Source organism: Oryzias latipes, chromosome 1, assembly GCF_053564925.1.
Source record: "Oryzias latipes strain Hd-rR chromosome 1, Olatipes_Hd-rR_3.1".
NCBI lineage: Eukaryota > Metazoa > Chordata > Actinopteri > Beloniformes > Adrianichthyidae > Oryzias > Oryzias latipes.
The window spans coordinates 31200943-31227338 of record NC_136237.1 but is presented as its reverse complement, the minus strand read 5'-3'; the positions used below and the strand labels follow the sequence as shown (position 1 = coordinate 31227338).

General features: G+C 39.1%; 1 protein-coding gene across 2 annotated transcripts in view; it reads left to right on the top strand.

Annotated features, from left to right (window-relative positions):
• Positions 1 to 26396, top strand: part of LOC144994789 (protocadherin-7-like) — a 53092-nt gene that overhangs the window by 3528 nt on the left and 23168 nt on the right. For both annotated transcript variants that reach the window (XM_078953772.1, XM_078953780.1), the window contains exons 3-4: positions 81 to 1239; positions 6734 to 7513. In XM_078953772.1, the coding sequence (XP_078809898.1) occupies positions 81 to 1239; positions 6734 to 7513 (1939 nt within the window). The remainder of the gene's footprint in view (positions 1 to 80; positions 1240 to 6733; positions 7514 to 26396) is intronic.

Here is a 26396-nt window from a genome sequence, read left to right as displayed (position 1 = left end):
GTGTTGCTTAACTACCTTGTGTTTTTTTCCTTATGGAATTGCTACAATTATTGATTTTACTTTTTTCAATTATTTTCCAGGAACAAGAAAAAATACTTCTTGCATACATCAGCTTTGCTGGACTACGAGGCTACGAAAGAGTACAGCGTAACAATTGTGGCGGTAGATTCTGGGAGCCCCAGTCTGTCCAGTAACAGTTCACTAATGGTGCGAGTGGTTGACATCAACGATCATGCCCCAGCTTTTGCCCAGAGCATCGTGGAGGTCCACTTTGCAGAGAACAATTCACCTGGTGAAAGGGTGGTCACCGTTGTTGCTACAGATGCAGATAGTGGCAAGAATGCTGAAGTGGTTTACATTCTGGATCCTGCTTCTAATGGCCCATTCTACATAGATGCAGACAATGGAGATATTCGTGCTACAGAGGTCCTGGATCGTGAGCAGCGAGATAGGTATGAACTAAGAGTTATTGCAAAGGACAAAGGTATCCCTCCTTTGCAGGGGTCTGCAACTGTTGTTGTCCAGGTGACAGATCGCAATGACAACGCACCAAAGTTTGTTCAAGAAATCTTTACATTCTATGTCAAAGAGAACCTGCTAGCCAACAGCCCGGTTGGTATGGTCACTGTGACTGACGCTGATGAAGGTGAGAATGCAGAGCTTAGTTTGTTTATAGAGATGGATGGAGCCGACACAAAGAAGGTGGAAGGGGGAGACGGCGAGAAAGAAGAATTGTTTTCTATAGAGAACAACACTGGAACGATCTTTTCTTCTGCATCATTTGACCGTGAAAAACTTTCCACTTACACCTTTCGAGTTCGAGCCGTGGACGGAGGAGAGCCCCGCAAAACAGCCACAGCCACAGTCTCCCTTTTTGTGACAGATGAAAATGATAATGCTCCTGAAATCACTTCTCCTGCCAACGAATCCTACACCCTCTTACCACCCGCCAGCAGCGCTCGCACCATTGTCAGAACTGTGACAGCCACCGACCTAGATTCAGGCCAAAATGCTGACCTTCGCTATGCTTTAGTAGGAGGAAATCCCTTCAGACTGTTTGAGATTGGAAACACCAATGGGGTGATCACACTGGCAGAGCCTTTGGAGCGGCGCCACAAAGGTCTACATCGTCTGGTGGTTCGAGTTAATGATAGCGGGATCCCCTCTCTCTGTGCCACAACCCTGGTGCACGTCTTCATAAATGAGAGCTTGGCAAATGCAACCTTGGTGGATGCACAGGTAATCTTTCTTCTTTTATCAGCTTTAACTCATGAAAAAGCATCTTTTTCTGAAAGACTCACTCCGACAAATAATTGTGTTTTGGTTTTTTTTAACATGTTCTTGCATTTTTCTCAAGTGGACATTTATATTTAAAAAAATGGGTTAAATTGCAATTCAGTGTATTTCTTTATTCAAATGAATCAAAAGCTGAGAAAAAAATATAGTTGGAAAAAGCTTGTAGATATCATGTAGGAACTACAATGGCAGGCCACAAGCTCCCTCCTCCACTCCATTCTGATTCATCCACTTGTAGACGATTAGATCCATGCACCTCTCCGTTTTCCTCGTCTGAGCTGGCATCCGGCTCAGAGCTGTACAGCTGGATAGCTCCAATATTGCTCGCCTTATTTGTTGCACCGGTAATGTTAGGCTGCTGGTGTGAGAGTTTTTTTTTTTTTTAAAGGGATGATAGGAAGTGTGGGCAGGCTTATTCTTTGCCAATGGTCCCACCCGCACTTCAGAGACAAATTTCTATTGAACTACCACCAGTGTGCAAAAAACGATATCCTAGAAAATTACTATCTTTTTTTGGGGGGGGGGGGTAAAACCACATAATTATGATAAAAAGACCATTGGGGACACTTTCAGATGGAACAAAACATTATGGGAGTGGGTCTTCAAGGCTTTACAGGGGTTTTGGTGTCAGACAGCACCTTTGAAAATATCTATAACACATGTTTGTGTCAGTTATTACCATCTGGACATCTGCACAAGGTACTACAGACTTTTGGAATCCTTAGTCGTGATTTTCAGTTACCAATCACTCAATTTGAATGATGCCATCTAATCCCCAAACTGTTCCTCTTTTAATAACTGCAAATCAACTTTTTTGATTCAGATATGTACAGACTCGTTTCACATAGCTGGTTATGAAAGAAATTGTAACTGTCTTTCTGTTTTGTTTTGTATTCAAAATTGGCAAGATATGGCAGTCTTTTATAATGGTAACGGCTGTAGACTGTTAAACTAAACAGACGAAAAACCCAATTTTCTTGATAGAATGAGATAAAAAAGAACACTATTTTTACAGCCTGCACTAATGCAGTTTTTTACTAGTATTGTGTAAATAATATTTTTTTTATGTGCACACCACTTGTTTTTGTGCTTCTCTGTGCTATGCCTGCTACTTTATAGTTTAGATACTGAAGCGCCTTCTTTCTTCAACATAGAGTTTCATAATGGCCAAATAACTGTTATTACTGAAGTAGTCCTTTTATGGTATGTGTAAATCTGAGCTGGGACAACTAGGTGTGGTTGTGTTCATACTTGAGAGAGAAAGAGATAAATAGGGGGCAAGTGTTTTGGTGAAACAGAAGAAGAGATAGGAAACTGTCCCAGATTTGACAGAGTAGGTTGAAGTGTGTTTGAACATTTGAGAAGTCTTAAGTCATGAGTGGTTCTTTTACCTGATTACCGATGAGGTTTTGGTGTTGTTTTTTTGTAACTTTATAATACTGAACAAAAGAGCATTGGTGAGAATTTATGGGAAGCAACTAAATAAGTCTCCAAACACAATGCGAACTATGTGCAGCAAAATGTGCTTCAATTTAGACCAGGCTTTGCAGATGGAAACCTTTTCCTGTTTGAATAATAAAAAAAAGGATCAGTTGAGCTATAAATGTTAGCAGATAGGGGTGCAACGATTAATAGACTTAATAAATCAATTAAAATTCCTACAATCCAACTAGATTGATTTGTCTGAGGCAGGCTGTTAATTGAATCGACCTCTACCATTATGAAATGACTTCAAAATTAAATAAAATTGATATTGATATTGGAAAATACCATTTGGATTAAGGTACGGTAGGTTTATTTTATAGTATAACGTAAAAACGACCAAGTACCGTTACAGCGGACAAAACATGTGATGCATCATTACAGTCCTATGTGTGGAAACACTTTGAATTTTGCAAACACATGTGACCATACAGTATGGTAGAATGTTCTAATGTTCTGATTGTATTATTTGTTAAATGTGAATGGATTTGCCTTAGCTTTTGTGTACACAAATTAATTTACACTTAATATTTAGGATTAAATGTAAATTAATTATTAATTTACTTAATAAACTTAATTATTAATTTACTTAATATTTATCTCCGAGTCACACTGGTTGAACTTCTGGCCAAAGATCAATTTTAGGTCAGTGAAGTGGATCGTTCAAAAAGATTCAATATCGACTGTGAAAACTATCGTCAACCACAAATTATATGAATTGAATCGTTTAAATTAATCGTTACACCCCTATTAGCAGGAGATAATTACTAAAAGACTTTACAGATTTGAGTAAACTTGTTTTTTAATTGTGTTATGTTGTGTTGTGGAGAAAAAGAGTCTATGCCGTGAATCCCCACTTAAAAGAGTTGTGGTGTCACCCTAGTGAAAGGACTTGAAGTGTCAGATCTCCATGTAACATGTTGCAGATCATTTAACCATAAAGGGTTGCAAACTTTGAGATGTTAACCGTAAGAGGAAAAGAGCAGTCAGACAAAGAAGAGCCGTGGATCTCCAAGAATGTGGCAGACTGCCACAGGCTTTCTGAAGTATGATGATGGGATTGTTTTGTTGTAAACCACACAATAATGAACACCCCCTCCCTTCTCATACTATATGTTCTGACTGGGGACCTTAACTTGGAAACCAAAAGGTTGTTTTGTTTTTTTCTATTAAGCTGTAAACATGTTTATTTCTGCTGTGATATCGGACTTTTCAGTGTGGAGCTCTGTGGGGAATTACTTTTCTTCCAAGGAGCTAAGAAAACAGCACTTTTTGCCTCTAAAGTCTTGACGATATCAGTTTTCCCTAGAGACTGCTACATGATGACAAAGAAAGATAACAATTTGTAATGACATGCTGAACAATTCCCATTTATCGCTTGTAAACTAAACTACAAAATCGTTTCTGTATGGTACTTGTGTGTAGCTCTTCCGGACATCCACAATGCAAGTGCAAGAAAATTGTGTTTTGCAGCCTTTCTGAGTTGTGCTTGTTTTAATGACACTTGAAGCCTAATGCTTCCTTTCAACACAAGAGAAAATGTTCTCTGTAATCACAAGCTGAGAGGTTTGACTCGCCTCATGCTGAGATAACGTGGCACTGGTTTTAAATAAAGACAAACAACTAAAGTACTCGTTGGACCGATAGGATTTGACCACTAGACAACGAGAACACCCCATGGTTCTCTAAAATATAAAAAGAAAAGTCGATTAAGTGTCCATTAGAGCATAGCCAGTTGAGTTAACTTTAATGAGTCTAAGTTACCAGGACCGCTGAAGTTAACAACTGGGTGTAACACATGTAAACTGGTATAAAAGCTATCACTGATTACAATGTCCACAGTTCAGTTTTATTTTTTGGTAGGAACTTAGTAAAGTAATTGAGTAGAAGTCATTTTACAAAGAATACTTCTCATTCATAATGAAGTCACACTGAGTGGTGGATGGATGCCAGACACAATTATAGGAACAGAAATGGCTTCAACTGCCGCCACACCGCAGTAGAAAATTACTCCAGTTGTTTCTATCTGACAATATTGGGTGAACCACATCTTTGGTAATTATGTTTAATAATGCTGCCGAGTTTGAGTCAGAGGAAGAGGAAATTGACATTTTAGACACTGTGTGTCGTCTTTGTCATTTAGAAACATTTGAGGTGCTTTGAAAATCAGGCACACTGCAACCTGAAGGTGATAAATACTCCTCAGATCAAGTCATCTAAAGATGTGTTTTCTTTTGTTTTGTTTCATTTGTTTAAAAAGGTTCAAGTAATTTTCTTTAAACCCGTTTCAATGACAAAAAAAAAAAAAAAAAAAAAATCTGGTTTTTTGCAAGCTTTGGTCAGTGGTGTGGTCAGTAGAGACCTCCTTGTCACATCAGTGACATGCTGATAACTTTGTACTTGGAGAATGGAGAGGATAAACAGATACGCATTCAGTGAGTGTTCAATGACTGTGTAGAGCCCAAAAACTGTGACAGAAACTTGAGTAGTGACGCGTGAATTAGAGAAGCCTAAAACACAAATTGATGTGCGTTTACATAGTCTTTTCATTTGAAACGGTCTCTTGAACCCCCCTTTTTCGAACCTGGTGTGAACATAGCATTAGTCACGTATCCTCAACCTTCGTCCATATGTTTTGCTGTACCTGGTTGAGAAAATGTTGGTATTAGTGGCTGTGACGCATACAACTGTACGAGCAGCAGTAGCTTCTCTTTCACATGCAGACACACGAGAATTGACTCACAGTTCACACCCTCCAACACTTTTCTGTGACACATATGCCTTCACTCACACTGACTGGGTCTTATACAGTATGTGTTCAAATGAGGTTGTGCTCCGTCTTCCTATTTCTTTGTCTGACAATGCAGCTCACGGTACAGGGTAGCAGAATGACAAAGACAGCAAGCAGATGGAAAAAGGCAAAGAATTCTGCAGGCAGAAGACGAGCAGTGGGGCTGATGGGAAAGGGGAGCCTGGCAGAGGTCCTCTACAGTGGATGCTGAATAATGGAATGGAACCAGCAAAACTCTCCAGCTAACAATGAAACTTAGCCTAGAGATAGATACGGATGAAACAATGAAATATAACACATTGTCACTCTTTGCTTTTGAGAAAGAGGAGAAAGTGAATAATGTAGCCCTGTATGAGTAAGCGTAATATGTCTTGGATAATATTATAAACATTTCTCATTGTACAGTTATATGAGCTCATCCTCTGCTTTATTAGTAAAGCTGTAGTTTGCACTGAAGTTATTGTCCTTCGCTTTCTCAAAGCTTTGGGTATTACTTTTTATCCATCTTTCATGCATTCCTGCAAGTTTTATTACTGTGAGAAAGTAGTAACTCATTAAGCATCCTCCTCACTTTTTGAATCCACCTTATGTCAACATAATTACTCACATGAACAAAGTGACCAGCAAAGCATTGCAGATCAAAAGGTCTAGAGTCCCAATGTCGAGTGTCGTGTTACAATCTGCTATCTGATCACCATCCAAGTTGAGTGTATGTTTTATTAAGACTATTATTCTACTGTTGTTTTCAACAATTTTTTAGCTTAAATATTGAAGGGATCTATAAATTTAAGTACTCCTAAGATCAGTGATGAATGTTTCCGTTTAGGATTTTAAATTAAGTTTAAAGGGACAAATCCAAACATTTCTTGTACCCTGTTGATGATGCAAAAATCTAAAGTCAAAATTCACAAGCACAACTTGACATGTTGCAACTGGGAGGCAAGAGTGATTATTTATTTAGAAAATACTTGTGTTTGGGAATAGCAAAGAAGCATCCACACTAAATAGAATAATGACTTTAATTAAAATGAAGATGCCGTTTGATGTTTCTAGATGGTCCGCAACCACTATGTAATATTTTATTGAGAATTCCAATCTTTGGTTCTATTTTGTTTTACGGAACGTTCTTCGCCTGATTGTTTTCCTTTTCCCCCTTCATTGCAGGTGGCAAGAAGCCTGATGGCTCCACTGACATTGGACATTGCAGGGGACCCAGACAGTGAGCGGGCACTGGGAAAACAGCCCCTCAGTGTAGCCATTGGTGTCCTGGCAGGAGCTGCGGCAGTCATCCTGGTCATACTTCTTGTGGTCACCGCAAGACAATGTGGTGCTCAAGGCAAGAACGGCTATGAAGCTGGTAAGAAGGAACCTGAAGAAGATTTCTTCAGTCCTTCAGGGGCTCAGCCACAGGCTAGCAGAGGTGGAGGGTCAGATCGAGGACGTAAACCTCGGCGGGACAAGCGCAGTGGAGGTAGTGTTGCGGCTGGAGGAGGAACAAAGTCTGACAGATCGCATTATAGTGGTATCGTCACCGTCAATGGCCTCCGACACCATGTCAATGACGATGACGAGGAGGATTTGAGCAGCGCAAGTGAGCGTTTGGCAGCCCGTTACTGCACCGTGGATGGTGACCCAGGCAGCCCACGCATGGGTGGAGGCAGGAGACACCAGTCTAGCCCAGATTTTGCCAGGCACTACAAATCCAGCTCACCTCTTCCAGCTGTGAATCTACAGCCCCACTCGCCCCCAGCGGAAGGAAAGAAGCACCAAGCAGTTCAGGAGCTGCCTCCGTCCAACACCTTCGTGGGCAGTGGTGGATGTGTGGGAAGCGCCGGCTCAAGCAGCAGCAGCAGTGGTGCTAGTGGCAATGCAGATGCCATGTCCCTAGGATCAGACCAGTGCTCCGAGTATGGGTGCCAGACTGGAAACAAGTACAGCAAGCAGGTAGGACCCCAGAGATGTAATGTAATGTTCTTTAGAATCAACTGTTCTTGTAAAAAGTTTTTTTTTTTAATATCTCTTTAGTCACCTCTTTATTCTTTAGGTCCATTTACACCACTTTTAATTGGTCTAGACCAAAAGACCAAATCCCTTGGACAACCCTGGTTTAGACCAAAGTTGTTTTTCAGGATACTACCTACTAGGTTGAGTAAGAATAAAAGCATATACAACTCTAGTAAAACCAAAAAAGGAAACAATAATGAATATGAAAGATAGGTATTGGTTGAACTGTAAGGGAACTCTGCTGATCCATCTTAATACATAGATGGACTTAACAGCGAGTCAAACAGAGGAAATCAGGCCTAACAAGTATTGTAAGCTAGGCCTGCACAATAAACCGCAACTCTATCATCATCACACTATGGTCACTATCAACTATGCACATGGCAAAAGACAACGTAAACTATGTTTACTAAAATCTTTCAATACAAGCCCATGGAGACGACTGTTGTTGTGAATTTGGGCTGTATAAATAAAATTGAATTGAATTGAACAAGCTCAAAAAATCTCATGGTAGAAGTATTTACCAAATCACATGATGCCTTTTAGGCTTTAATCGAATGGAACCCTTCACTTTGTTGACCAATCAGATGTAGCCCTTTTATGTTAAATGCTTGCCTCCCATGTGGACGTGGGTCATTTGGAGTTTAATACAAGTTATGTTTACTTTTATTTAAACAAAACGGTTGCAATGAAAGGGAAATTGTGTATTTGTTGTTTTTTGTTTGGCTTTTTTTTTCATGTATTGCAAGTCATGTAGTCATCAAAATATTCATCACCATTATTGCACATCGTAGACCTAATGTAAGCACTGTACATTTCACAATAAAATGAAAAACACCACAGCACAGATTTAAGAAAAAACGCAAGAAAAAGAATCAAAATCAGTTTTAATCCAGTTAATCTATTCAAATATGTGACTAAATAAAAGAAAACGATAAATTCTGGGCCAACAAGTAATGCATGAGTGAAAATTTGACAGTGAATAAATAAAGTATAATAGCAAGCAAACCAACCAAGCTGTAAAAATCTTTGGTACTGCCTTTAGCCATTAAACAGTCTTTACTGCTCAAAGGCCTTACAGCAGCATCATTCACTGTTATTCTACAAACGTATGTCCTTCACACTCAATTGGGCACACCAACTAACAGGTTTTTTTTGTTTTTTTCATAAACGAGATGCAAGACTGTACATGCATGTATCATGATTACTCCCCTCAACTTCTGAGCAGTGAGACTGTACCATTCCGCCAGAATGTGTGTGTGCGCTAAAGAGCTGCGGGTCAAACATAAGCGCTGTGTGTAGTATGATCCACCATCAGGCACATGAGTCAAGCCCATACTGTAACTGAACGATATGAGAGCGTGTGTTTGTGCATATGCGCATGATTGCCTGTGAGGGTGAGGCCATTTGAATGAACCCCTGAGGAGTTAAGTTAGCGCAGACACAGAGGAAATAAACGGACAGTTTCTTCCGACAGAGTAATTGGTCATTTTGTGCTTTCGTTTTCCTTTTCAAGCTGTTTTGTTTATTTGTTGTTGTTTTTTTAATTTAGCAAATGTATATATTCGTGATATTACGATATTTATTCGAGAACTTTCTTTTCAAAGCTGACAAATGCTGCACAGTCGGTCACTCACCCTCTCTGCCCACACACAATAATACAAAGACACAGGCACCATCTATCACACAGACACAGCAGGGTCTCCGTTGTCCATGGGGAGTCTTTCCATGAGTGATATTTGAGTGGCAGCCAACCCTATTTAAAGGGGCGGTGTCTCATTTCCTTGACAGACAGCTCTACATTTATCCAGCTTGTGAAGGAAAAAAAATGCTGATGTGGTCATTAGAAAGGAAGGAGAGGAGCTTCTTAAGCTAATCAATTCATACATGGACTCTCTGATCCTACTCAACGTACACACGCAGCACCACGCATGCATATGCATGCGCACACAAACTCCGGAGGTTAATCCATTATGGAGTCAATCCTCTTAATCTGCCATTGCCAGGGAAAGAAAGTGCTTACTGGGAGAGTTTGGCGTTCATGCTTACGCGCTCCTAAAACATGCCAGCACCAATACAGAGCCATGCAGACACACAAACTGACAGCGTAATGAATTATTGATTGTCGGTGGTAATTAACTCCCCTGGTAAAGAGGGGTGCACTCCCTCCTACAACCCCCCAAAAATATCCAACCGCCAGTGGTTTCACCCACTGCTGAGTGTGTGTATGTGTCAAAAACTGTGTGTTTGTGCTTCATTGCATTTGCGAACATGTCAGAATTTGTTAATTTGAACAGTTTGGCGACTCGTGCAGGTTGGTGGATTCCTGTCACTTCTCTGAGGGTACCGCTTATTCCATGAAGGCATACGAGGTTTTCACAAGAGTGCAAGTGAGAGATAGACGTAGAGGGGATTAGGTGACATGTATGTGCCAACTGTAGGAATTGTAATGCCAAAAGAATGTGGGATGACAGGGTGCAGGAATTATTTAGACTTTTGGGCGCAGGAGAGATTGGGGAAATAGATGGAGGAAAATGGAATTTTGGAGCCTCTCTGGTTGGTCAATGAAAAATATAAGAAACTTTCTTATACAATCTGCCTTTGATCCAAACCACTTAGAAAGAATATTTTCTGAGGATAATCAATAAGCATTCTATTTTTCTACTTGACAAAAAAAAATCAGCACTTGATCTTATTAGCACCAGATTATGGCAACTATGCAAAAAAAATAAAAAATAAACTCAGGAGGGGTGGGATTACATTACTCCCACTCCCTTTTAAGCAATGAATTACTTTAGTTAATAAATGATTTTAGTTATTATATTTAATGAATCTAATGTGACATAAGTGTATATTCTATGCATTACTTCAAAAACCTCCATTTATGATTATGATTAATTACACTTTTAAGAAGATGACAATCTTCTTATACTTTTGTTCATTTTTCTTTATGATTTAAATTAGTGTATTTCTTTATTTCTTAAATGAGCTTGATAGATCTTTGTGACTTCTTAGCGCTTTAAAATAAAACTTTAAATCAATTAAATGAAACAATAAAAAAGAAATAAGATGTTTTAAACAAGATGAAAAAGCTGATCAATGTGGATAAAAGGAAATTATTTAACCAAGATGCTCAGTTCATGGTTACTGACTAGTCCCAGGTTTAAAATTCTCCTAATTTATGCAAAAGTGGTCAAACTAACAGTATTCCAGTTAAGAAATAGATTTGTATTCAGTCGTATTGCAGAATAATTATAGAAAATGTAAAAACATTTAAAAACTGAACAAAAGTGTTGCTTTAACCTTTTTTCATTGTTGATAAAAATAGCATTAATTGAAAGTTTATTGTGTTTATCTATTATAATATTCTAAAATAAATTAACTTATCTTACTTTTTAGAGGGAAAAACAAAAATATAAAATAAATAAATACAAATTTTTATTTTCTGAGTTCTAAAAACATTTTCAAGATATTACAATAAAAAATAAAAAAACAACACCCTTGAAATAATCCAATCTGACTTGGGCATTCCATAACAGTTAAGATGTTACATTTGCGCATCTAAAACACTCTGTATTGATTTGTGAGATTCCGTTTTGACAAAAAATAATAATAATAAATAAATAAAAATAAAAAGTTTGGAAGAGTTTTCTTACAGAAATCGAGAAGCATTCTGCAGATCCTGCCCTAGACACATTATTCATCAATATAAGATTTGTCTAGATGGTGGGTACATGTCTAGTTCTAATGAAGACAGTGAGAGGAAGAAGGTTAGACAACAGGCATCCAAGCAGGGAGGGGCAGTAAAACTGCAGAGGTCTGCTTTGGGTGGCAGCCAAAAGTGAGAGTGGACTGCTGAGATGTGGGTCATTAGGATACCCGCTGGCATCAGGACACATTAATGATTACAGCAGTCACATGGCACTGCGGTCAATACGCGAAAAGTGGCCTACTCTCTTAATACTATGGCACACATGGTAAAAGCACACAAAAATACAGTTTAATCTGTTGTCCCTGAGCAGATCTTACCACATCCCTTTCATCATTTTCTTTTCCTTTTGACATTCATCCTTTGTTCCGTTTTCTTAGTCTCCTGCTCTCCTTGCCATATGGTGGGTACAGATCTGAACACCCCACCGCCGTTCCCTTTTTTGCATCTTCGATGTGCCACACTGACCTCTGAGAATGGACGAGCTCAGCGTTTTCACTAGTGCAACTTCTTCCATTGTAGTGTGCACTTTCTCGCTCTGGACCCAGTGGGTGTGTGGAGGCGGGTAAGAGCGAGGTGCCACAGAGACTGAATCGAACCAGACATGCAGCCATTGACGCACACACACACACACACACACACACACACACACACACACACACACACACACACACACACACACAAGGATTGAGTCCAATTGCAATCAATGCCCTGTTACAAGGCCAAGACTGCAGAGGAAACAGGTGGGTTGATGGAGCAGCTTTTTTAGCGCAGTGTGGCCTTTTTTGCAACACTTAGTGAAGGTCAGTGCTGGGCTCTAATGACATAGAGAACCGGGCTTTGGGGATGAATTTGTGGTGAATAGGACTCATCCGGCCAGTCTTGTTCATCTAATTGGACTGTATGGACGAGTGGGGGTGGAGAGATTAGGTCTAGTGGATTATAAAATTGAAAAGCAGCTTTTCATTTCCACAAAATCCCTTCAGGATTAAATATGATGAGCGTCTGTCACAGACTCACCACCCCCCCTTTTATCCGACAAAACACACACACACAAACACACACACACTTCTCCCCTACCTCTTTACAATCAAGCAATACTTCATGCATCTGCACACACGTGTACCCGTGATAGCACTTGGTTCATAGAGTAGAAGGCACTGTTAACCAGAAACAAGCACACCATGTCTTTTTTTACTGCATACACCCATTTAACCGGCCCGTAACCCCTGTCATGATGAGACCAGCTCAATGATGCATTCATTAAAGCTGCAGAGTTCAGGCCATGCAGCCGGGCCATATGCTCAACGGGCCAGTAGGTGGGGAGGTGAGGAGGTGGGGGTAAGTGTGAGTTGAGAAGGGCAAAGTAACCAAAGTGGGGATCACCCATTGCACCAGACTGAAAACTGATCTGCTGACCCTGAGTGTGTTTGTGTGTGTGTGTGGGGGGGGGGGGGGGGGCAGTGGACATCAGAGAGGGGAATATGAGCCAAAGAGAATGAGACAGAGAGGTACAAAAAGGATGAGAGGGGGGGCAGAAAGGCCCAAACACTGCAGATGTGTGTTTTTGTGAGACACTGCGGTGGAGGTGGAACACATGCTTACCCTGTAAACATTGATTTTCCACTCGACCAGGATCGCATGGATACAAATGTGCAAAGTAGACCAGCACTTTTCACCTCTGCAGCTCGGCACAAATAGTTCAGGGTAACAGGACCTAACATTTACATCTAATCACATAGAAACTGCATGAAAACACAAGCTAATATGAAATGACTACCCATGGTCAGTGTTGTGTTCCCTTCTTTCAGTAACCATCTGGATTTCAGACAAAAACATTAAACATTTATACTTGTGGCTAGCCATAAGTCATGTTATACTTTGGAGGCTTCTCTTATCCTCTCTTGATTGCATATAGAGTGTGCTCTATTCTGGCAGGTTCTTCAAATAAAAATACCTCTCAAGGTTTCCAAGTAAAGCTCAGCAACACAAACATAAAAATGGTTATTTTGTCTTTTTGTGGTTTTAATATTTCAAATTTAATATTGACCATGCTCCCTCACTTTGAATTTAAATGATTTTATTTCTCTGTTAAGCCAAAACTTTTTTTAAAGTTACCTTTCTTTTCATGTTTCCATTGAGTCAGGCTGGTTGTTGTTTGAGACTGAATGAGTGAACTTTTAAAGTCCCACTTAAATCATCTTTTGATCTATTTTCAAAGTGTTCCCAGTGGTCTTTTAATTATGATTATGCCGTCTTTGCCGCAAATTTGTCCGAGTTGTGGGTGGGTCTGTTGGCCCGGAGTAAGCCTGGCCACACTTCCCATCACCCTTGTTTTTTTTTAACACTCTCTCCCGCAAGCTCACAACCCCAACCTAACATTACTGGTGCGACAGAAATGGCGAGCATTTTTGGAGCTATCTAGCTCTACAGTTTGGACCCAGTTGTGGCCGATCGATTGGCCCTACGTCACAGCCACAAGCCTTTTCCATCTGTCATTTTATGTCTGCTCCTGATACACAATCAGTTGAATAAAAAAATACTCACAAATACAATTTTAAGCTCAATTATCTTTATATATGTCCTCCATCATGAGAAAGATGCCACAAGAACATATTAAAAAACACCAAAACACAGTTGTTATTGGAGTGGGTCTTTAAAAGTCAAATGTCAGTTTGGGATATGCATTGTTGGAAAAATTTGTTATCTTTTTCTGGGGTGTTGAGATTCATCAAAACAAATGAAACTTTATTTATAATGCACTTTTCATACTTGAGCAACACAAAGTGCAAAATAAAAACATATTTTGAACCTAAAAAGCAAAAGCAAATCAAAGACTTTCACATTTAAAATAACAAAAAATGTTTTAAAACACACACGATGTGAAGTGTTCTCGTCAAAAGATGCCAGTATTTAAATGTAAGTAAGTTCAAAGAGCTTAAAAGGTTGTGTGGCTGTAATAAAGGAAAGACAGTAATTTAGATTAAGTTCAGCAGACAACCTCATATACTTAAATAGATTAGCTGTGTAAAGGTATGAAGGTATTCATCCCCCATGGTAGTGTTTGTGCTTATACAGCAGTTCTTGAGCTGAGCACGATGGAGGACTGCAATTATTGCTGCTGAGCCAAAAAGCTGCTTTCTCAAACTTTCTGAAGATGTGTGTTCTCGTGCAACGGCGTGTAAATCTCAGGGGAAAAAGGCCCTCTTTTTTTCTTTTCTTTTTTTTGCCACCACTGCTGCTTACATGGCTTCAAGTGCAGGATCAGAAAGGTATCCAGGTGAAGATGTGAAGGTGACATTTGGGTCGATGTCTCTTCAGAAGTGTCTAAAATCATAGGTGCATGCGTGTTTCCACATGTGGAAGCCAAGTACAGTGAGGCAAAGACAGTGAGAGAAAAATGTGTTGGAGGGAAATAGCTAATGACAAAAGGAGAGAAATTGTCAGTTTCCTTTCACGTCAAGATCTCTGGTGCTGGAATGAGATCGGAGCTTCCCTGTCTGGCTTGGCTGTTTACTTACGTGACTTAATGCAGAAAGACTGCTGAGCTGATAATGTTACCATGTTAACAAGTCTTCCTTTCAGCTTTTGTTTCAACTTCTCCCTGAAATGGCAGGAATGTGGGAAAGTTATTGCCACACATAGCACACACTCAGGCAAGCCGAGGCAGAGACGAATGCCGCAGACAGACTTGCAATTTCAACACACCAAGACTGAGATGTTCCCATCTGCACATAAAAGCACATAATTGTATTTACACACACCCCCAGATCTTTATGCATATCTGCTTTTTACGCACATCAAGTCTGATACGAATACAATGATACAAAACCAGATAGAAAAGTTTTCCGTCTCTTACATCACATTCGTTTTTTTCCCTATGGATCATATGCACAAGCTCTGACGCACTCCGTCACCTACAATCACACAAATGCGTGGAGGCTTACAAGCACAATCTCCTACCTCTGACACAGACATACTCTTGAGCACGCACAAAGACCTACATAACAAACCCCTCACTGAGATGCCTCCTTTTATTCGCTTCTTGAAGACTCTGCTTTATATTGTATTGCTCCGCATTCAGCTCATCTGCCTTCCAGTATTACCTTAATGGCTGTTTGAGTGTTTAGCAATTTTATCCAATATTGCTAAACAAAGGCGCTCCTTTTCACACTGGCGGGGATTTTAGACAGCTTAGTAGCCCTGTGACTTGTTTTATCCACCTACACAAAAGAATCTCCAGTGCATAAAGTGGTCTCGAGTTAGGCTCAATTAAACTGACTTGAAAGGAGTTTGAATTGAGCTGAATTGGACCGGGCCCAACTCAGCTAAATTAAATCATTCGGATTGGATGGAGTCAAGTTGCATCAACTCAAACTGAATCAAACAAAAGCAAAGTGATGTGATTACATTTTTTTTGTGTGTGCATAAATCTGGCACGTCACAGGTCAGCGGACTGCATTTGAGTCAGTGATTTGATTATAGACAGAGTAAACCTGCATAACATTTGCATTATTTTGTTAAATATGTCAGTACCTGTTTTTTAAAATAGTCAAAGTTTCAAGGGCAAAGCTGACGGGTGCTAGCCAAAGTTTAAAAACATGTTTTATGCAAATTCACGGATAAAAATAATTCTCTTAGTCTAGTTCTTTACAAGCTTGCAGTGTTTACCACTATTTATTGAAGAAGAAAAAAAATCACATTTTTTAAACATTTGTCGAGGGCTACATGCTGATTGAGGAAAAGACATCCAGAATTTCTTTTTAAATTAAGACGTACCACCTTCTAATAACCTTGTACCTTAGCAAAAGTTAACAGTTTTTCAAAGCAAAGGTTAAAAGGAGCTTTTTTGTTGAAAAAAATTCTTTTTGCTATTATTATATTTGTAGTATTCAACTCTGAAGTCAACCATTCATATTTCCATTCTTTTCTATCCAAAGGTGCCCCCCCAATGTTGGTGCTGAAGAGCAAAACACGACAAATCACTCAACGCAAAACATAATACAGACCACAACGACAAATAAAAAGCAAAACATAGTAAAAAACAATAATACATTTTGGAAAACAAAACAAAATTTCAGAAACCTTTCCAAAAAATGAAAGGTTTTGGAAAACGAAAGTAATTTCCAGAACTCCAAATGAAATGTTAAAATACAAAGAAACAAGAAACTGAAAAAAGGTAGATACCATGGGACATCACTCATTGGACGATGACATTTGAGTTTTTTCAAATGAGTCTTCAATGTTGACATACTAATAAAGGTTTTATGATTAGTACGAAGGATGAGCAGTATCGCTTCATACCAAATAATTTTCAGTTGAAATGATGGACTAACATCATCATCCAATCGGGGATGTCCCGTAGTACCTACCTACCTTTCCCATTTTCCATAGAAAAAAAAAAAAAAAACATTTCGGAAAACAAGAGCAATTTCCAGGAATCAAAACAAAATGTTAAAAAATAAAACGAGAAGAAACCAGTAACGGTAGGTACTATGGGACATTGCTGATTGGACGTTAGTTCATCATTTTTAACAAAATGTTATTTGGCATAAAAAGATATTGGATGTCATTCTCCATACAGCGATGTCACATTGTACCTACCTTTTCTTATGTTTTATTTATTAACATTTCCTTTTGTTTTCTAAAATTTTTATTGAATTTAGTTTTTTTTTAACTGTGTGTTTTCGATTGGTAAAATGTAATGGTTTTTCTTTTAAATTATAAATTGTTTTGCTTTTTTAATCGTCGTGATCTGTAAAATTTTTTTACATTGAGTAATTTGGTGATGTGATTTGCACTTCAGGGCCACCGTACCCCTCACACACACACTCATGCAGGGGCATCTCCTTTAGTCTGTCTTCTTTCAGATTGATGCCTCTGTTCTCGCTAAGTGGTTTCATCTCCTTTCATCACTCCCCATCTAAATCCATCTTTTCTAAACTTTTTCTTTTCATCTCATTTATGTCTTTAAATGTTACAAATGGCTTTTAAAACCCACTTTTTTTTTCCATTTTCTATTTTTTAACCGCTGTACTCAGATTCAACCCTCTTTTCTTTAACCAATCGGATGTAATTAAGTATGATACTAAGGAACAACCTTAAAATGTAAATATATGCACTGTGCAGCATGCTTTATGCATTTTTGCTACTGGCAAATCGGAGAGCATATCTTGCCGAGTATCAACTCATTATATCTTGCATGAGTGAAAAAAACTGGCCCTGGTAGCGCTGCAGTCCAAAGCCAATGTTTTTGCTCCAGGCTAAATGTAGCCATCTGTTTTGGAAATGCTGATAGAAGACAGATAAATAAGAAGATCAAGATTAAGATAAAAGAAAGAAAGAAAAGGAATAAAGGAAACCATAAACAAAGAGTTGAGGGACAAGAAAGGATACGTCTAGTCAGTGCTCGTAGATAGAGGGCGGATGTTGGCAGCAGGATGGGGGTCGCTTCTGGATTTGGTTAGTTAGATGAAGGGAGGTAAGGCGACTGGGATAACAGGCAATGCTTCAGTGAGTGGTGAGGAAGGATGTAAGGCTACAAAATGGGAATGCATTTTTAGGTATTGCCTTAGGGTAGAAAGCTGGTGGGGGGGAAGGATGAGATGGAATGAGAAAGACAGAAGTGAGGTATGTGGGTCTAGGGTTAGGAGAAGACAGGACAGGAGTGGAAAGGAAGGAGCTCCACTCAGAGTAAAGCCTGCTCACACTCTTTAGGCTATTTTGGTGTGAGTGCATGTGCAAGTGTCTGTGTGAGTGTGTAAGAGATGAGAGCTTTATACCTGCCTTAGTGAAATAGTTGCATAAATCTGAGTGGGCAGGTCTCCGCCTGTAGCGATGCTCCAGTTTACACCACTGACCTAAGCCTCTACCCGTGTATGTGTGTGATGTGTGTGTATATATGTGCAAATGTACAGATTTGGACGTTTGTTCAACCTTTTTCCAGTCCCACTTGCCTGTTGATGTCGGAAATAGACAAGATCAGGAACACCTACATTAATCTGCAGACAAACTGGAATTCACAAGAAGCACACTAAAGCCCAGAACTTAGCTACTGGCCTCAACTAAAAAAAAAAACTACAATAATTTATATATGTGCGCTACACATGTACTAGTACATCACTTTAATATACAACCATCCAATTTTACTATAGAAATAAACATTTTTGTTCCAAAGGCCTTTTTTTTTAAAACCGAGGTTCGACTTAACATGTAACAAAATTCTACTGGTGAACCTCATATTTTTTTTTTTTTTACAAATATGTGGGTATCCACTTCTTATTTCTGTAAAAACTAACTGATCATGTTCTGACAACTCTAAGGGAAACTTGCAACACACCACTCATTCTTTGCAAGAACCCACAAGTCTGGATTATTTAGACCCGTTGGCTTCTCTGGTGCTGTTGTCAACCACAGATTGACTGGTTTACCTGTTGAGAAACATGGCTTTTCTGTGAGCACAAAACATGATGGTGAACACATCATAATGTCACTTGCTGTTTTGCAGAAGAAGAGCGGTCGACCTCTGATCTGGCGATCATAGGTTCGGTTCCCACCTTGCCTACCCACGTGTCGAAGTGTTCTTGGGCAAGACACTGAACCCACATTGCTTCTGGTGGATATAGGTTTATCAGTCAGTGTGTGAATGTGTGTATGTATGAGTGAATCGGACTGTGACTGTAAAGTGCTTTGGGCCTTCTGAGAACGTATTAAAGCACTATACAAGTATACGCCATTTAGCATTTTTATGGATCCTATAAAAAATGAAACCATTTGGATTGAGACAAGTTGCTTTTTTTAACTTGTCCTGTCCAGCAGTTGAGCAAACAGATGAGAGCTGAAGGCTTCTTGTGTTGGAAAGATTTTACTGTTACAGAAGGGGGTTATGAGTCTTTGGACACAGGTGTTAATTTGTATAAACCTCTTTTGTATCGGAGGCTAAATTTTATATATACTTAAATACATTTGTGTACATTTCTTGACCAGTTACTTTTAAAAATCATGACCAAGTGGTTCATCTGTTCTGAAGGTGAGGTTAAGTGTCTGCTAAACATTGAAACTGGTCGACAAAACTCACAAAAATGGGCAAATATACTCCAATATTTGCAGCTTTGTGAACCGTGTTAGCTGTGTGCAGGCTCAAGCGGTAGGAGTTTTGAGCAGTCTGGAATCAACCAACCATTCTTTCTATCACATCATCGACAGCACAGAACACGGTGTAATGTGGTCCATCAGTATATCATGGTTCACTTTTCAAGGTCTCGCTGATTTTCTTTTCAGTTCAGTTTTGCCTAATCTAGATAAATCTTTGATAATGGGGAGATCTTTGGTTTCATTCTATAATAGTTTTTATATGAAAGTTTGGGCTCTGAGACTTTGACAAAAGAGAGAAAAGTGTGAAAATGTTTATATCTGTCTGAGAAAACGGTAGAGTTGTATCCCAGTGTGTAGGGGAGTAGTTTTACAGCCAAATGCATAATGCTAGGTTCTCCTCTTTTCTCACTTTGGAAAGTTTTATCATAATAAACATAATATCCGGCCAAAATATTTATGTCACAAAGGTCAAAAGACTGACATCAAATCAGCTTGATATAGAACAATGGACTGTCCATACCGTGTCTGTTTTTATCCGCTCTTTTAAAGTTTTCCACCTGCTGCCACAGAAATGTCAATATATATATATATATATATATATATATATATATATATATATATATATATATATATATATAAAGATGTTGCAAGTTAAGAGTTGCCTATCCTCATTCAGGCACTCCAAAGCCAAAACAAATGGAACTTTGATGATTCCAGCTGCACTTTAAATCAATGACTTGTTCCTAACACATCACAGTAATAGCACAGTATTACCATAAAGCCAGTTCTTAATGGGCCAACACTGCACAGGCATACATTATTGAAGAGGCTCTCTTCTCTTTTGCAACAATACAGTAATAATATGAGGACGGTAACAGAGCACGCGAGGAAAAAGGGGAAACAAAACTCACTTTCATTAGATTCCCACTTAAAAACTTTAAAATATGCACACATAAATATACAAAACTTGCAATCAAAGTCATGCAAATCACCTGCCAATTAGAGCTACAAACCAGGTTTCCATTGGGATGAAATGACTACATTTAATTGGCTACATAAGTGAATTCTCACATCTGAGCCGACAACTTTAGATGGCTTGAAAAACATAAACATCTCATGAGCACAGGTGTTCACAATGTAAGAGGGGGATCACAGGCAATTTATTCAGGGTTGCGGGTCTGACACAAAGTGTCACCGGTAAGATGAGAAGCAAGGATAGTGTGTTGACACAGACGTTCAGTATTGTCACGCGCAGGAAAACACACGCATCTTCAATGACCGCTCGGTCTTTTTAAAAACGTGAATGGAGCTTTGGTGGCGGTGTCGTGTTAACATGAAAGCTTTCATGGCTTTTAAAAAGGAGCAAGCTTTGATTAGAAATGGATGTGTGAAAGTGTTCTTAATGCCAGCCTTTGCTGACGGCAGCCCCTTTTTCTAAATCCAGCCCAAGCCGTTGCAAGGAGCCCTCCGTCAGAAATGTGTTGAATCAACGGTTTCACCTCAACTTGCTCTTGCTGTTTTATTTATTTATCTATTCATGTTTTTTATCCCAAATCCTCATAAAAGACAGGCGTTAGGGCTGCTTGACATGCACAGAAACATTTAAGTTCATGTACTTTAAAAGTCAACCAAAAATGTTTTTAAATATTAAAGGCAGTATTTAAAATAGAAATGTTTATATTTTCAACAAACTTTTGAGTTTACTGTATAAAAAAAAACTTAGAATTACATTACTGTCAGATTGTGAGAGAGAAAAAAACTTAATTTCCTACTCCCCATAAGGGGATTAATGTAGGAATCAAAACTGATTTAAACACATGAAAGCTTTAATTTTGTGTACATCAATAAACATTTTTGCATGTAAAAATTGTCCAGCTTTGTATCTCGATTAGTGAGCATATGTCAAATTGTGCAAAAATATAAAGCATCAGAAGATGTGTTGCATTTATATGAAGATCATTTTTGTCAGAGATGATATGAATTATTTTTGTTGAATTGAGGCAAAAATGTATAAAAGAGCTTTAAAAAGTAAGTAGACTTCTTCACAAAGTCTAAAGAAAAGTTTTTCCACTTCATGAAAATTTTGCTTTAGAGATGTGTAAATTTTGCAGCATAGCATTAGTTTGCAGAAAGAGTAAAAAAATGTTCTCTGTTGACTTTGGCATTATACCATACAAATATATATATATTTTTAATTTTCTTTTATTTAATACCACAATTTTTTTACTTTTGAAAACAAAAATAAGGTTGGTGATTTTACAAATTAACAAACTTTCATTATGTTTTAGCTCCACGGTTATAAAATTTATATTCAAGTGATTTTGTACAAGAGCTAACACCAAAACTTCAGATTACCTTTCACTACATCCAATATTAAAACTTTCTAATATACAACAGTTCTCAGGGAGTCTGGATAACTCCCTAGAAGATGTCTGATATTTAGTTAAGTCTAGTTATTTCAAGCATATTATAAAAACGACTCATGGTGGCATGGATCACCTGACTGACGTCTGATCATCGCCAGGCCCCTGGCTCCCACACCAGCGCTGCTACCGAACGATTTCTAACAATTGGACGGGACAGCAGCACGGGGCAGGTCTGATGGGAGCAGTCTGAAATCGGCTGAACATCAGACGGTTTTGGGAACCTTTCAGACCCTATTATCAGTCAATTATTGCGCTGCTGTCTTCCCACCACCCTCCTGTCACTTCACTGCCACAGTGTGACCTTCAAATGTGCCCAGGCAACCACTGACCGATGCCAAACAAATAGTCTGGTCACTGTAAAATTCAGACTTTTTCTTAAAACTTCGTGGCCATCAACGAGCATTGTAAATACGTGACTGCCGCCTCCCTATAACAAATGCTGCAGCGTGGCAACCTGCCAAATTTCTTGAAAAAGTGCAATTATGTCTCCGCACTGTGGCATTTTTGGATATGTGGATGTAGTTTAATTGCTTTTATACCATGGTCCGGTTGAATACTCGATTCTGATTGGCTGCTGGGTATGCGTTAAAACCTGATAACCGCACGGTGAAAAAAGAAGTTCCGGTCGGCTAGCTTAAATGATTTGTATCACTGCGCCGGCTTCTGTAAAACAACCTTTTGCTTCATCATCGGGGCAAAAACAAGCGGTAAGCGATTAACTTTCCCTCTGAATTGATGCTTTATTCAACCCATCGGGACGATCAGCATATATATATCGCCGAATCTTAACTGCAGCGGTGGTGCTGCGCGACGCGGACGATGTTGCGCCGCATCACGTAACATATAGTACGCTGTTTATGAGAAAAGTGATACAAATCGAAAAAAAAACAAGAATTAAGGACTAAAACCTGGTTAATATGTATTGCTTTTGTAAGTGACCATGGTATAAGCGGGTTAATGGCCTTCGAAGTGTGCGGTTACTACTTTTTAACGCACTCCGCTTCGCGTCGGACGGTTCAGGCTTCCACGGCGTGCGTTAAAAAGTAGTAACCGCACACTTCGTCGGCCATTAACCCTTACGAAACCTTCAGGACATTTTAAATAGTGTTTTACCATCTACAAAGAGGAAGTGCAAAGGACTTCGAGTTTTTTGTCAAAATGCAGTGACACGTTTACCGTTTTCCTACTTTAGGTTTTGCCTTTTTTTCTTTTCCATTACAAAGAGTTTATTAATATCGAGTCAGACTACAGAGCAAAGGCTAAGCTCTAGAAAACTACTAAAAGTGACTTCTCCGAAATCATATGTTGAACCCTAATGTTGAACTAGGATTTGCAAAGGAAATTTAAAAAAACAAACAAAAAAAAGGATTTCAAGTACTAACAGAGCCTTGAAGTTTTGTTTAAGGTTATCGATAGAAAAGGCTTGAAATTTCCCTCGCTTTCTCATTAACTCTTCCCCCATCCGCTCAATGGCCCGGCTTTGCACTCCATCTCTGGTGTATCGAACACATACACACACACTCACAAGCAAGAAGTCTGTTTGCATACCAAAAGCGTACTTGATAACTCAAAGAACTGAAAGCCGCATTAATTATACAGTCCACATTTGCACGCACACATACACGAGCAGAATTAGAGGAAAAGACAGAGAGTGAGGAAGCAGTTATTTTTCGTCTTTCCTCTGCGTCAAACAAGCCTGAGCGTGTGAATGATTGAGTCTCTCTGCGTCAGGGAAAGAAGGAATGAGAAATAGCACATAGGGAAAGAAAGAGTGCAGTGTCTTCTTGCTTTAATGTGAGCGTGCGTGTCCCTAAATTTGTGTGCATGCGTGTCTGCGTGCGTGTCGTCTACCCAATATAACGCCCCCTCTGTGTCCCCGAGCCACTCTCTGTCACTCACACACACTGAGACTATTGTCAAGACATTGGGCGAGGCGCCCCCAAGACATTTCTGTGGCAGTGTGTCTGTCACAGGGGTGATAAGGCTGAGATGGGTTCACACAAACGCACACATCCTCTTGCAGTCATGTTTCCTTCAATTAAGGGGATGTAACATTGACTTACAGTCTTGTTCTGTAGGGGTGTGCACAATCAGCCATCCAGTCACTTAAATGCTGACCCCACTGCCAGAGGGCACATGAAATACCCACCTATTACCCTAATCGTTTTTGTTGTACAATAAAGACAATAGTTCAAATGGGAATCCACACTTTTTAATGCAGTAATATCAATAAATTGATGCCATGACATCATTGTTTTACAAGCCCCACCTTTTGTTTTAGATTTGAGACAAACTGTAACTATCAAGCAATGCAGTTCCTCGAATAACCTTTGAAAGTTGGTTTCAAATACCGGTACTTTCCATTTGACTTTCATGTTTAAAAACAATTTTAAACCAAACTTAAAATATGGTTTAAATAACATTCAAATCATTGATTTATTTCCCATTAGTTTTACTTAAACTTTATTAGAATTGGTTTTAATTGGTAAGTGGGTGGGCCTTTGAGTGCAGCAAACACACTTTTCTTTGCCTCCCAAATCATCCATTTTGCGATCATTGGTAAGTTGGGTGGAGTAAATTCTGAGCTCTTATGACTGATCTCTGACTGACCAGTCATCAGAGATTCTGTATCTTTGTCTATGATGTGTACTGTTACATTTAGGTTCCTCTCACCATTTCCCCTCAGATCTGTTTTACATTTTGTTTAGTTTTTGTACAAATCAGGTGTTCTCAAATCTCAAATGCACGGAGATGGCTATATCAAAGTGATCAAATCAAATATTTTAATCTGAAAACTGTCAAATACATTTAGATAAAACGGGGAAACAGAATCGTTATTTTAAGAACTCCAGATCAGTGAAAATACCCACCAATGAAAGTGAAAATCCAAACCTGGAATTAAAATGAACTAGTAAAAACTGGTAGAAGTTAATAAAGTTGAGGAATGGATTAACAACAATACATGTTTGGTAACCATAGTGACCAAAGAGAGGAAGAAAGAACAAAAAAAAAAAACATAATCGACCTTTACAAAACAAGACTGGAAGTCAAAACTAAGTAAAACTAAGGTATCCATGCAAAAAGTGAAAGCAATCCTCAAAACCGGCCACCCTAAAGCCTGTCAGATCTAGGCTCCTCCTACTTAATGCAACTGGATACGGATCTGTCACCACTTTCATCTCAAAAACGGATAATCATGGAGGACAGGCCCAAAAGGCTACATGTTGTGAGTCCACAGTGTTCCGTCTCTTTTGGTATTAAATATAGAAATTCAGCCAATTGGAGAATTCAAACCTGACAATAATGAACTGATAACTGTAGAAATCTTTAAGTTTAAAAATGTCAAATCCATTCATTCATACAGCCAACCCATCCATTCATCATCAGTACCTACTTTATCCTGTGTAGGGTCATATTGGCTGTTGGAGCCTGTTCCACTTATCACTGATTGAAGCATGGTGTACACCAGAGCTGTCCAATCCTGGTCCTCAAGATCTACCACCCTGTCTTCTGGCTATCCCTGCACTTATCTGGATCAGTTGTATTCCATCAACCAGTATAAAGAGGCATCTGAGTCAGCTAATTAGCAGGAAGCAGTGCAGAGAGAACTGAAAAACAGGTAAGGCGGTAGGTCTCGAGGAGCACGATTTAGCAGCCCCAGTTTACACCATGGACTAATATTGATCCCACTCTAGTTTATGTTTGTTTCATTAGTTATCTAAGAATATCCAAAGATATACGTGTCGATTTAACTACAAAGAACCAAAATTACTACCTCCTGTCCACCTTATATGAAACCCAAACCTTTAGAGAAATGAAGATAGGGTATTTTGTCCCCAAAACGGAGTTGGTGGTTTCATTCTTGTAGAAATCAAACACAAATGGCCTATTCTGCAATATTTCATGTGATATGCAAACACAGATACAAGACAAAAAGTGACATATTCCGTGAATTTATGCACCGGGGTTTTGGTGTGCTTGCACTACGCAGCACTTTGGGATTGTTCAAGTGTTTGTGTGCCAACGCTTATGTGTAGTTGGGCTTGTATATGACAGCACATTAGGAAAAGCTATCTTTAACCTTGTGAAATGAGTGACGGGGCTTCTAAACTGACAGGATAGATTTCATTTTGCCACGGCGCTCCGTCGTGTCAGCCTGTCTTAGCTTAGCCTGTGTGACCGTACAAAAAGACAGGAGCCTCACAGAGGAAACAGAGTATCTGTGTGAGACAGGAAATAAAACATCTCAGAGGCTTAAACATTTCTAAGTTTGGTTGGATAAAAATATATAAATGTGAAAGGGATGGAATGTGCAAAGAAGACCAAAAAAGTCCATAAAATGATAAAGACCCCACTACGCATTGGGAGGAGTGAGTACAAAGGTGGTGCAGAGACCTTGCTCTTGTATCTGGATGTCTCTGTGGTCATTTATTGACTGTCTATTGTTCACAGTACCAATCCTAATCACTCAACTGGGATCTTCCTTTTGTACAATATCTGTGGATGGCTGTGTGTGTGTTTCCTAGGGTTGTGCGTAACACCACGTATCTTTAGCCACCGTCCCACTTTTGCCTTTTCATACTCTAAGCCCCTG